General features: G+C 37.9%; 1 protein-coding gene across 3 annotated transcripts in view; it reads left to right on the forward strand.

The window, feature by feature from the left end:
- The window catches only part of UBXN4 (UBX domain protein 4), a 43,048-nt gene extending 31,584 nt beyond the window's left edge, over window positions 1-11,464 (forward strand). For all 3 annotated transcript variants that reach the window (XM_026015568.2, XM_026015569.2, XM_072757636.1), the window contains exons 10-13: window positions 4,093-4,195; window positions 6,676-6,807; window positions 8,470-8,669; window positions 10,789-11,464. In XM_026015568.2, coding sequence (XP_025871353.1) covers window positions 4,093-4,195; window positions 6,676-6,807; window positions 8,470-8,669; window positions 10,789-10,927 — 574 coding nt within the window. In that variant the 3' untranslated portion in view covers window positions 10,928-11,464. The remainder of the gene's footprint in view (window positions 1-4,092; window positions 4,196-6,675; window positions 6,808-8,469; window positions 8,670-10,788) is intronic.
- Window positions 11,465-12,683: the final 1,219 nt, after the last annotated feature.

Here is a 12,683-nt window from a genome sequence, read left to right on the forward strand (position 1 = left end):
AAGCAGACTCCCTACTAAGCAGGGAGCCAGATTTGGGGCTTGATCCCAGGACCTTGAGATCATGACCAGAGCTGAAGGCAGATTCCTAACCGACTAAGCCACCTACATGCCACTGTACTTTTCTATATTTTCTATATTGGATAATCAACAAGCATTACTTTTGTAATTAGAAAAACTACTGTTTTGTTTTTTTAAGTTTTCATTTTTTATTTTATTTTTTTAAATTTATGATAGTCACACCGAGAGAGAGAGAGGCAGGCTCCATGCACCGGGAACCCGACGTGGGATTCGATCCCGGGTCTCCAGGATCGTGCCCTGGGCCAAAGGCAGGCGCCAAACCGCTGCGCCACCCAGGGATCCCTAAGTTTTCATTTTTAAGTAATCTCCACACCCAATTTGAGGCTCGAACTCAAAACCTAAGATCAAGAGTTACATGCTCACAGATTAAGCCAGTCAGACACCACAGGAAAACTAACTTATCTTTCTTATTTTTTCAATTTTTATTTCATTTATTTTATAATCATGATTTCTCAGTCCTTATTTAGTTGATAGAGTTTGGGGAAATAAATACTCCCTTCCTTTTTTGTTGCATATGTACTAGTGGAGGAAGAAGGAAGAGAATATGAGAGAAAAAGCAAAGAGTATGGGGAGCCAAAGAATGAAGTTAAAGGAGACAGTATATGTTTATATGAACCTTTCTGTCAGCAGTACCAACCAATGAAGGACAGAGTTCACAACATAAATTAAAACTACTTTTTAAAAACTATTTTCCAGAGCAGCCTGGGTGGCTCAGCGGTTTAGTGCCGTCTTCAGCCCAGGGTGTGATCTTGGATACCTGGGATCAAGTCCCATGTCAGGCTCCCTGCATGGAGCCTGCTTCTCCCTCTGCCTGTGTCTCTGCCTCTCTCTCTCTCTCTCTCTCTCTCTCTCTCTCTCTCTCTCTCTGTCTCTTATGAATAAATAAATAAAATCTTTTTTAAAAAATAAATAATAAAATAAAAACTATTTTCCAAAAGTAATAAAATATTTAAGATTATATTTAATGAAAGTGTAAGACTTTGTGAATGAGAAAACATTTTGAAACAACGCAAACGTAAATACTGGGAAAGACATTCTGTGTTCATAGATCAGAGGACTTAATATTGTTAGGATGGCAGGATGCCTGGGTGGCTCAGCGGTTAAGTGTCTGCCTTCGGCTCAGGTCATGATCCTGGAGTCCTGGGATTGAGTCCCACAGCGGACTTCTTCAGAGAGCCTGCTTCTCCTTCTGCCTATGTCTCTGCCCCCCCCCCCCCCCCCCCCCCGTCTGTGTCTCTCATAAATAAATAAATAAAATCTTTTAAAAATATGTGTATTGTTAGGATGGCAAGACAAAAAGGGCTTAAGAGGTGAAAAGAAAAAAAAAAAAAGGCAGTACTCCCCAAACTGATATGTAGATTCAACACAATCCTTGTTAAAATCCCAGGTGATTTTTATGCCAAAAATTTTGCGTAAAAAATTCATCCAGAATTGCAAGGGACCCAGAATATTCAAAATAATCTGGAAGAAGAACAAAGTTGGAAGACTTTTAATTTTAAAACAAAGATAAGAGTAACCAACGCAATGTGTTATTGGCATAAGGATATATGTATGGATCACTGTAGCAGAATTGAGTCTCTAGAAATAAACCCATGCGTTTCCCCAATATTTATAGTAGAAATGTCCACAATAACCAAAATATTGAAAGAGCCCAGATGTGCATTGACAGGTGAATGGATAAAGCAGATGTGAATATATATACAATGGAGTATTACTCAGCCATCAGAAAGAATGAAATCTTGCCGTTTGCAACAACATGGATGGAACTAAAGGGTATTATGTTAAGTGAAATAAGTCAGAGGAGGACAAATACTATATGATTTTACTTGTATGTGGAATTTAATAAACAAAGCAGATAAACTTAGGGGAAGGGAAGGAAAAAAAGATAAAAACAGAGGAAGGCAAATCATAAGAGACCTTTAACTATAGGGAACAAACTGTATGGAGGGGAGCTGGGTAGAAAATGGGGTAATTGGGGGATGGGCATTAAGGAGAGCACTTGATGTAATGAGCCTTGGGTGTTAAATGCAGGTGATGAATCACTAAATTCTACCCCCTGAAACTAACAATACACTATATGTTAATTAAATTAAATTTAAATAAAAAATTAAAACCTTAAAAAAAAAAACCATATATTTATGATGGAGAAAGAATAGGCTCTTTAATAAATGGTGCTTGGACACATCCAGAAAGAATGATTTTGAACCATTCTCTCACACCATATTAAAAATTAACTGAGGGGACGCCTGGGTGCCTCAGTGGTTTGGCACCTGCCTTTGGTCCACGGCATGATCCTGGAGTCCCCATTGAGTCCTACAGCGGGCTCCCTGCATGGAGCCTACTTCTCCCTCTGCCTATGTCTCTGCCCCCCCCCCTCTGTGTTTCTCATGAATAAATAAAATCTTTAAAAAAAGAGATTAAAATAAAATCTTTTTTTAAGTTAAATAAATAAATAGAAATTAACTGAGAATGGATCATCTACTTCAAATGTAAAAGTTAAAATTATAAACTTTTAGAAAAAATGAGAAAATCTTGTGATCTTGGAAAAGGGAATGATTCTTAAACATGACACCAAAAGCACAAGCAACAAAAGAAAGGAGTAGAGAAGTTGGACTTCATCAAAATTAAATTAAAAACTTTGTGTCCCCCCCCCCCCCAAGATTTTATTTATTTATTCATAAGAGACACAGAGGAAGAGACATAGGCAGAGGGAGAAGCAGGCTCCCTGTGGGAGTCAGTCCCAGGATCCCGGGATCATGACTTGAGCCAAAGGCAGATTCTTAACCACTGAGCTACCCAGGTGCCCCTAAAAACTTGAAGGGAAAAGAAATGTTGGGAAATATCAGGAAGGGAGACAGAACATAAAGACACCTAACTCTGGGAAATGAACTAGGGGTGGTGGAAGGGGAGGAGGGCGGGTGTTGGAGGGGAATGGGTGATGGGCACTGAAGCGGACACTTGACGGGATGTATGTTGGTAAATTGAACACCAATAAAAATTAATTTAAAAATAAAAAAAAAAAACAACAAAAAAAAACAAAGGACATTATCAAGAAAGTGAAAAGATAGCCACCAGAATTTGAGAAGATAATTGCAAACCATATATCTGATAAGAGACCTGTATCTAGAATACAAAAGAAGTCATTTTTAATAACTTTATAAAAAGCAAACAACCCAGTTTAAGTATAGGAAAAGGATTTGAATAGACATTTCTCCAGAGAAGATCTGCAAATGGTCAGTAAGCCGTATAAAATGATGCTCAAGGAAAATTAAAATCACAATGAGATACTGTTTAATGCCCTCCAGGATGCCTAAATTTAAAGAAGGAACAACAGATCTTGGCAAGGATGTGGACACTTTGGAACCCTTCTGTGTACCACTTAATGGGATTATAAATACTGAATTATTCCGCAATTAAAAGGAATGAAGTGGTGACACATACTACAACATGGTTGAACCTTGAGAATATAGTGCTGCATGAAAACCAGTTACCAGAGAGTCACACATTCTATGTCCCATTGTATGAAATGCCTGAAATAGGCAAATTCATAGAGGCAGACAGTAGATTAGTGCTTACCAAAGGACTAGGTGAGGGAGGAGTAGGGAGCAATTGCTGATTGATTCAGGGTTTCTTTTTAGGGTGATGGGAATGTTTTGGAATTAAAAAGTGATGGTTGCACAACTATGACTATAATAAAAACCAATAAATTAATTGTATGCTTTAAAAGAGTGAACTAAAATTCACTTGGTGAAGCATGCAGCTCTTGATCTTGATGTTGTGAGTTTGAGGGCCACGTTGGATGTAGGCATTACTTGAAAATAAAACACTCTAAAAAATAAATAGAAGAGTGGATTTTATGCTATATAAATTATATCTTGATAAAGCTATTATTAAAAAATAATAAATGAAGAGGTCTGACATTGTGGGGGAAAACCTACTTTCACTTCCATTTTCTCTTTTAGTGATACTGTTTGAGAATACGTAAGATGTCGATTTTAAATTTCTTTTTTATAGCACTGTTGCAAGAATCCAGTTTCGTCTCCCTGATGGTTCTTCCTTTACAAATCAGTTCCCTTCTGATGCTCCTCTAGAAGAAGCAAGGCAGTTTGCTGCACAGGTAAATTTATGTCTTGTCTTGATTGTAGTAAAAGTAGATGAATAAATGGGTTACTAAAATGTAGGAGGGGAAAATGTCCAAACATGATGTGTGGAGTGTAAGCTATGACTTATCTCCAGAAGGGAAGCACCAGACACCTCTGGGGTGTTGTGGAGCTTCCATCAGGTATTAGTGCCATATAGGAAAAGCATATCTGTTTGTTGCACAAAAATAGGGATTTGCAGTAGGCTTTGGAAAACTTTCTGCTTTTGCAAATGATTTTTCGAAAGATCTAATCTGAGGAAGTTGTCACCTGTAAAAAGATGCAGTTTTTCTTCCTTTCTCTTCACATTTTCTGTAGGTCACTTTGGGGCTTGCCATTTTCCTGCCATCTGCCAGGTGGCCAAACCTAAAGATCAGTAATCATTATTTGGTAATAAGTATCCTCAGGAATTTACTTCCGGAATTTGGCCTTAATTCTGAGTAGATGTGAAATTTCATATCTTAGAAAATAAGATACGAGTAATTTCCAGTTACACATGACCCTTGAACAGTGTGGGTATTAAGGGTTGCCAACCCCCTGCATAGTCAAAAATCCATGTATATCTTATACTGTATGCAAAAACTGAACCATACTAGTAACCTACGGTTGACCAGGAGTGTTACCAATAACCGTCAAACACGTTTTGTATGTTATGTGTATTATGTATTGTATTCTTACAATAAAGTTAGCCAAACAAAAGAGAATGTTAGAAAAATCTTAAAGAAGAGAACTTACAGTTAGAGTGCTGTACTATAAAAAAATCCATGTCTTTGGGGGCCCACACAGTTCACACCCATGTTGTTCATGGGTCAAATGTAGTTTTTATTCTCTGATTGAGTCCTTTTCAAAATGGAATATAGGCATTAGGTGTCCTTTAGGATCTAGGCTCATCGTATGCCCTACTCTTTGTCTCATGTAGCTTTTCAAGGTTAAAAGTAGGATTCAGATTTTTCCCCTTGACCTCATTTCCCTATTTAGTCTGCTGTCTCACTTACGGATCCTGAGAAGACACCTAAAAAACTGTCTGCCTTCCTCCACTGGTCAGTTGAGCTGTGCAATGTAAAAACATTTTTAAAAACTCTTTTTCCCTAATCTTACAGTGGAACCAACCCCCAGTAGCTCTTTTATTCTTCTTTTGCCTTGGAGTCCCACTTGGGGCCTCCCAAAAGGGAGTACTTACTCCTGGCCTGAGTCTTACCACTTCTGCCACAGGTAAGTGAAGAGGAAGCCACCTGAGAAAAAAAATCTTTGCATCAGCCCTATTAGAACTTTATCTCAGTAATCTAATTTTTGTGTTTTTTATGTCCTCATGTTAGAGTGAGAACAATGAGAGATAAATATATGACCTCCAGTAGAAGAAAAAAGTTACAAAAAACAAAAGTGTTAGTCTGTTTCTTTGGAATCTTCTAGGGAAAGAGAAACAGTTGTCTAAGATTTTACAAGTATAGGTGACTTAAAATCATGAAAGTGACCATGTTGCTGCCCAGTGTAGGTTCCTGGATTTGGGATTGTGGGTGTAGCATGGATTGACTACGGACCATTTATTTTTTTGAGACAAGGAAGACGTGTAACACCTAATGCTATATACATATGAGGAAAGTTCTGGACTATTCCAGATTTTTTTTTTTTTTTTCTATTCCAGATTTTTAATAGGCAATGCCTGTAATCCAAATGTGTATCAGAGAGATAGTAATGTAAGTTTGCCAAAGTATAGTGAAAACCAATGGCAAACTGCAGGGATATTTAAAAGATATATAACTGTTCATTTTTATTCAATTTATTTAGATGGTTTTAGGAACTATATTCTTGCTACTTTGTGGTCATTTTTGAGTTATAAAAACTTTTAGGTAATATTTGGATTTGATAGCTTTGAGCTACCTTTTTTTTTTTTTTTAAATAATTTTTATTTACTTATGATAGTCACAGAGAGAGAGAGAGAGAGGCAGAGACACAGGCAGAGGGAGAAGCAGGCTCCATGCACCGGGAGCCCAATGTGGGATTCGATCCCGGGTCTCCAGGATCGCGCCCTGGGCCAAAGGCAGGCGCCAAACCGCTGCGCCACCCAGGGATCCCGCTTTGAGCTACTTTTTGAAGCACAAAGTTTTTATAAAGGTTTTGTGAGTTTACATTTGAATGAACTTTTTTTTAAGATCTTATTTATTTGAGAGAGAGAAAGCATGAACACACTGAGGGGGGGGAGGGAGAGGGAGAGAGAATCTGAAGCAGAGTCTGCACTGAGCAGGGCCTGACACAGGGCTCGATCTCACAACCCTGAGATTCACAACCTGAGTGAAACTAAGAGTCAGATGCTTAACTGAGCCACTCAGTTGCCCCTGAATGAACTTTAAAATTAAGGCAGTTTAAATTAAAGCAGTCATTTTAGATGCATTTGGGTGTATAATATCTTACTTTAAAAAGGCATTTTTGTAAAGTTTTAAAACTTATTGTTATATTACAGACTGTTGGCAACACTTATGGTAATTTTTCACTAGCAACTATGTTTCCTCGGAGGGAATTTACCAAAGAAGATTATAAAAAGAAATTACTGGATTTGGAACTTGCCCCAAGTGCTTCAGTGGTACTGTTGCCAGTATGTATATATGCTTTTTTTCTATCTTTATTGTCCTGTTTGTTCTACTCTTGATCATATCTTTTTCTTTTTCTTTTTTTTTTAAGATTTTATTTATTTATTCATGAGAGGCAAAGGGAGGAGCAGACTCCTCACTGGGAGCCTGATGTGGGACTCCATGAGCCAGAAGCAGATCCTCAACCACTAAGCCATCCAGGCGCCCCCTACTTTTGATCATATCTTGTAATTAGCGGAAGGGAAGGCCAAACATGTACTGTGGGTAAATTCAAATTGTCCAAAAATGCTAGGTTAACTTATTGTTCCATTATCCTGTGTTTTATATTTGTATTGCTAATGAGGCACTAAAGTATTTTAATTTTTACCTTTTATTCTTTTACCTCTTTTGATGCACAAAGATGACCAGTAGGAGAAGAAAATAAGAAATATACAGTATTGGTCTAATGTATAGATTTAGTATTTTATTTATGTATGACCCTACTGTTTACCAAGTATTTATTTTTTAGAAAGATTTTATTTATTTATTCACGAGAGGCAGAGACCTAGGCAGAGGGAGTAGCAGGCTCCCTGCGGGGAGCCCGATGTGGGACTCAATCCCGGACCCCCAGATCACAACCTGAGCCAAAGGCAGACACTCAACTGCTGAGCCACCTAGGTGTCCCTTTACCAATTTTTTTTTAAAAGATTTATTTATTTATTCATGATAGACAGAGGGAGAGAGGCAGAGACACAGGCAGAGGGAGGAGCAGGCTCCATGCAGGGAGCCCGATGAGGGACTGGATCCCGGGACTCCAGGATCGCGCCCTGGGCCAAAGGCAGGCGCCAAACCGCTGAGCCACCCAGAGATTCCCCCTTTTACCAACTTTTTAAAAGAGATTTCATTTTAACATAAAAATAACATTAATTTTTAATCATATTAATCATATTTGATCCTCATAACAGTATTTTAATCTCTGATGAAGAAGCTCAGAAAGTTTAAGTGACTTTGCGAAGACATCTCCTAAATGCCAGGGATGGTAGGAGAGCCTGGGTCTTCTATATTTTGATTAGGATAGTTTTCATGGTTCTGAAGTAGAGCTCCATCTAAAACAATTAGCCTTCCAGTAATCAGGACTAACTTGTATTCACTGAGGTTTTGAAACCTTTCCCTGTTTTTTAATCAGCAAGGAAGACTTCCCTTACTGAAGTTGTTAAATTTCATTAAGAGTTCAGTTCTTTTAAAAATAATTGGTTCATTTCACCAAGATCTACTTTCTAGTTTTAGTGTTTTGCTTACTCCTTTATTTTTTTTTTTAAGATTTTATTTATTTATTCATAGAGAGGCAGAGACACAGGCAGAGGGAGATGCAGGCTCCATACAGGGAGCCCGACGTGGGACCCGATCCCGGGACCCCAGGATCACACCCCAGGCCGCAGGCAGCACCAAACCGCTGCGCCACCCGGGCTGCCCTACTTACTCCTTTAAAAAACCGCTCCTGGAGTTCCCAGAAGTTTATGTAAAATATACACCCCAAAAAACAGCAGAAGATGGTCATTTTACCTTCCTTCAGTAAACTAAAGTTGGTAGGATTTTGTTTCACAGATAAAAGATTCATCTAGAACTGGAGTGTGGTGATGTGATTGGGCTCATGTAGCCATTGTTGTGATTTATTTCTTAATTTTTAGGCAGGAAGACCAACTACATCCATGGTACATTCTTCCAGTGGAGACTTTTGGACATTATTGGGGACAGTCCTTTACCCATTCCTTGCCATCTGGAGATTGATTAGCAACTTCCTATTTAGTAACCCTCCTGCACAGACCTCTGTGAGAGCAGCAGCAGCAGAGTCCTCAAACCTTGCATCATCTAGCAACTCAGAAAAAAGGTATGTTTGTGTTTTCCCCATCTGCAGGATGTGTTAGTAATGCCCAATACCTTATTCAAAATGAGTATTTTTGTTATAAGTACTTTGCTGTCTTTCTATATAAGGGAAAAAACTTAAATGTTCTGATTCTGAAGTTTTACTTTATTATCTTTCCTGAGAAGCTCACTACCTCAGTTTTCTCAGCCACTTTTTTTTTTTTAAAGATTTTATTTATATATTCATGAGAGACACAGAGGCAGAGACATAGAGGGAGAAGCAGGCTCCCTGCAAGGAGCCCACTGTAGGACTCGATCCTGGATCCCAGGATCACACCCTGACCTGAAGGCAGACACTCAACCACTGAACCACCCAGGCATCCCTCTCAGCCATCTTTCTAAAACCTACTTCACAGAAACCAACTTTACCTCTGCTGGTTTTATTATTTCATTTGTTGATTTCTCCTTATACTATGACTATAAAGGCAGATTTATTTTTCCAGGTCTAAATAGTAGTATCTTTCTTGCTAATCATGTTTTGTCCAATAAGCTATTTCATTTCATTTAATTAATTTTTCACAATCATCTTGCATACATGTTTTTGGGTGTCATTGTGCTTTAGATAATTTTAACCCCTGGTGGTTCTTTGATCTGCTTCCTGTCTTCTGTGGGTCATTCAGAGGAGGACTAAACTAAGGAAACTGGATATTCACTTGAAAATGGTGCTTTCTTCAGTTTTATTTTAGACTTGTCCCTTAATCAAGAGGCCTCTCTTTTATTGCAGATGGTGAAGGTTAGAATGATAATTTTAAACACCAGTGACTTTAGCTCATACCTCTGTTAAGGTTCTGCATATTTCAAACAGGCTACTGGAAAGTATTTTCCTGGAAGGTGGGGATCATAGCTTTTTCTAATAATTAACATGATTTATTATATACCTCTTGCTGTTGAACACTGTTAAGCCATTAATGGTCATTATAGCAAATAACACCAATCCTGTGTGATGAGTAATGAAAATCCTTGCCTTTGTCTGCCATCAGTAAGGAGAGTCCGTAGTCCTATGTCCTGTTGACTCTGAATGAAGACTTATGTGAATATTGTGATTGGGCTGATTTAGCCTTTATCTTGGTTTCTTTTATAACTGTCCTTAGTACATTACTCAAGTGGGGATACAGGGAAATTCTTCTCTGGACTGGGAATGGCATTCAAACTAGGTCTCGTTAGTGGTGAATTTTAGAATTCTTACTGGGCAATGGATGGAAGCATTTAATTCTGAATTGCTGTTACTTAGCATAGCTTCCTGTGTGGGATTTCTTTCTTTTCTTTCTTTTTTTTCTTTTCCTTTTCCTTTTTCTTTTTTTTTTCTTTTTTCTTTTTTCTTTTTTAAATTAAGAAACTATCCCAAATGTGGGGCTTGAACTCACAACCCTGAGAGCAAGAGTCGCCAGCTCTACTGACTGAGCCCACCCGGTGCCCCGCTGTGTGAGCTTTTAAAACTTCTTTCAAGTAAGGGAAGAGATCTTAGGTTGGTGTAAAGGATGAATGAATGTTTATCTTGAGGTCAAAGCTTTGTGTTCCACTGTTGATCCTCCCCACACCCCCATACCCCGCCAACCCTTGGAGAATGTATTAAAACAGCTTAAATTTCACCCCTGTTTTCCTTTCAATTTTCAGATGCTGAAAGCCTGTTTGTTCTTAATATTGTTTATAAAAATCAGTCCTTCTTAAAGATTATGAAAGGATTAAAAATTGATCATTGATGATTTCTGTAAATTAGGCTATGAATGGAGCTTGGATAAGCTCTAAGGTGCTGTGTAAGTTATACACATTTTAGTAGATATATCAAGTTTGTGTACGAAATGAAAGATTCATTAGCAGATGGCCCCACTCTCCTGAAGCGTAGAGAGTCATCAAAAGATACATGGAAATGCAGCAGTGACTGGGCTCATTTGACTTGGAGAACAATTGAAGTTAAACTGCCAAAAACCTGTATGGACTTGTGCCGTGTTAGGAGATAACGATTATCACCCATGGACTCTCCTTAAAGTCTAGCTGCCTGTCCTGACGGAATTGTAGAAGAAACAGCTTTGATTGCTGCTGTTTTCACTTTGTCGCCTTTTCTTTTCTCCCTCTTCTTATATCAGGGACCCAGTCAGGAAAAGAGTGCTGGAGAAACGGGGGGAAGACTTTAAGAAGGAGGGGAAGATCTACAGATTGAGGACTCAAGATGACGGTGAAGATGAAAACAACACCTGGAATGGAAATTCTACTCAACAGATGTAGTGTGACAGTACAGTATGTGCAATAATCATTGTTTCCCTTATGATTTAATGCAACTAAAATTCTACTGGAGAAATGGGACTGCTTTTTTGTTTTCCAGCTGGTCTATAAAGTGTCTCTTTATTTCTGCTTAGTGAGTGGGTTAAAGTTGTTTAACTCCTCAGACAACTCAAGAGATGAAATAACTGGCCCCTAGGTCCTTGCATATATGGTAACCAACTGCTAGAAGCCTAAAAGAATCAAAAGGTCTGTCACAGCCCCCCTTTATCAGCTTTCTTACTCAGTATCTCATATACCCGTTAGCCCTAAGCGCTCAGATGACACGTTCTGTTTAGAGCTATTTTGCTCCAGGTCTCTTAAGTCCATAGAAAGTAACTGGTATGTCACTGAGTAATTTGACTCTGAGTCAGAGCATTTTTAACTAGCCAACCAGATGATAATTTATGTTTAACTTTTCTCTTTTTGCTCATCATCTGCAAGCAAAATCTTGTAGTTTTTAATCTTAAACACTGAATAAAAAATCTTTTCCAAAAATCGAAATGATCTTAGTTTTCCTTTAAATTTTGTTATACTAGCATCTCTTTGTTGCACAGGGCTCTGTTGAGGTCGTGTGTTTGTCCGCCCCACCCACCCCCGCAGTATTGCCCTGGAGCTATCTCAGGAAAATAGCTGTGACCACCCTACTTTAAATGTCACTGAAGGAAGTTTTCTGACATACATCGATGCTATGTTACTGTCTATCCTAAGTCAGTGAGGCATCACTTTGTGTAATGTTATGTATAGTCCGTTCTCCTCAGATACAAAACAGCTTTTGAGTTACAACTAGTTCTCTCTCACCTTCATCCTGAAGTTTTGCTCTGGGCAATCATATTTTGAAGACCTAAGCTTACATATAGGTAGCACAAGAAATAATGGAATAAAGATAGGCTCATTTGGTTATTCTTAAGAATTATAAAGAGATTCTTAACCTGATTTATATGATACTTCGTCCCTTTGTTTTTGGTAATGGAGACTACTAACTCATAATGTTTGAAAAAGAGAGTAAGCTTGACAGTTCCTCTTTTATTTAACCTTCCATTTTTAGATTGAAAGATAGTGCTTTCGAGTGAACATACAGATGACTCAATTATGGGAGGAAGAAATTTTCTCAGAACAAACTTGTTTTTTCACCTATGAAATAATGATTTTTTAAAATGTTAATAGTGTTGGCAAGGAAACATCTGGGCTGTAATGTTGGTAAGAGTGAAGACTGGTATACTCCAGAAAACATCAGCAACCTTAAATGTTTTAAACTCCTTGATCCTTTTTTCTAAGGAATGATTATAAATGCAGACAAGGTTTAGGTACAAACGTACTCATTAAGTCTTACATCAACTAAATGCCTTCTGCAGAAGTAATTAGCTTTTGATGAGGAGAAATGGTACAGTACTAATTTATCAGTTCAGGTTAATATATATATTCATTGACTATCTGTTATGTGTTGGAAGAAAAAGCAGAATACAAAGTTGTAGGTACAATATGATCTCAGCTTTGTAAATACATTTTATATATAGATATTATCTGTATTAACATAATGTAAAGAAAACAACCAAACATTTAATAGTGGTCTTAGTTCTTTTTGCACCCTAATAAGTTTTTGCGATTTTCTGCGGTGATCATATTACTTGCATACTCTAAAAAGTTTGGAAAAGAAATATTTCCAGCAAGCATCCCATTTAAGTAAAGGTTTGTAATCTTAAAAAATACAGCAATACGTGAC

Source organism: Vulpes vulpes, chromosome 5, assembly GCF_048418805.1.
Source record: "Vulpes vulpes isolate BD-2025 chromosome 5, VulVul3, whole genome shotgun sequence".
NCBI classification, from domain to species: Eukaryota; Metazoa; Chordata; class Mammalia; order Carnivora; family Canidae; genus Vulpes; species Vulpes vulpes.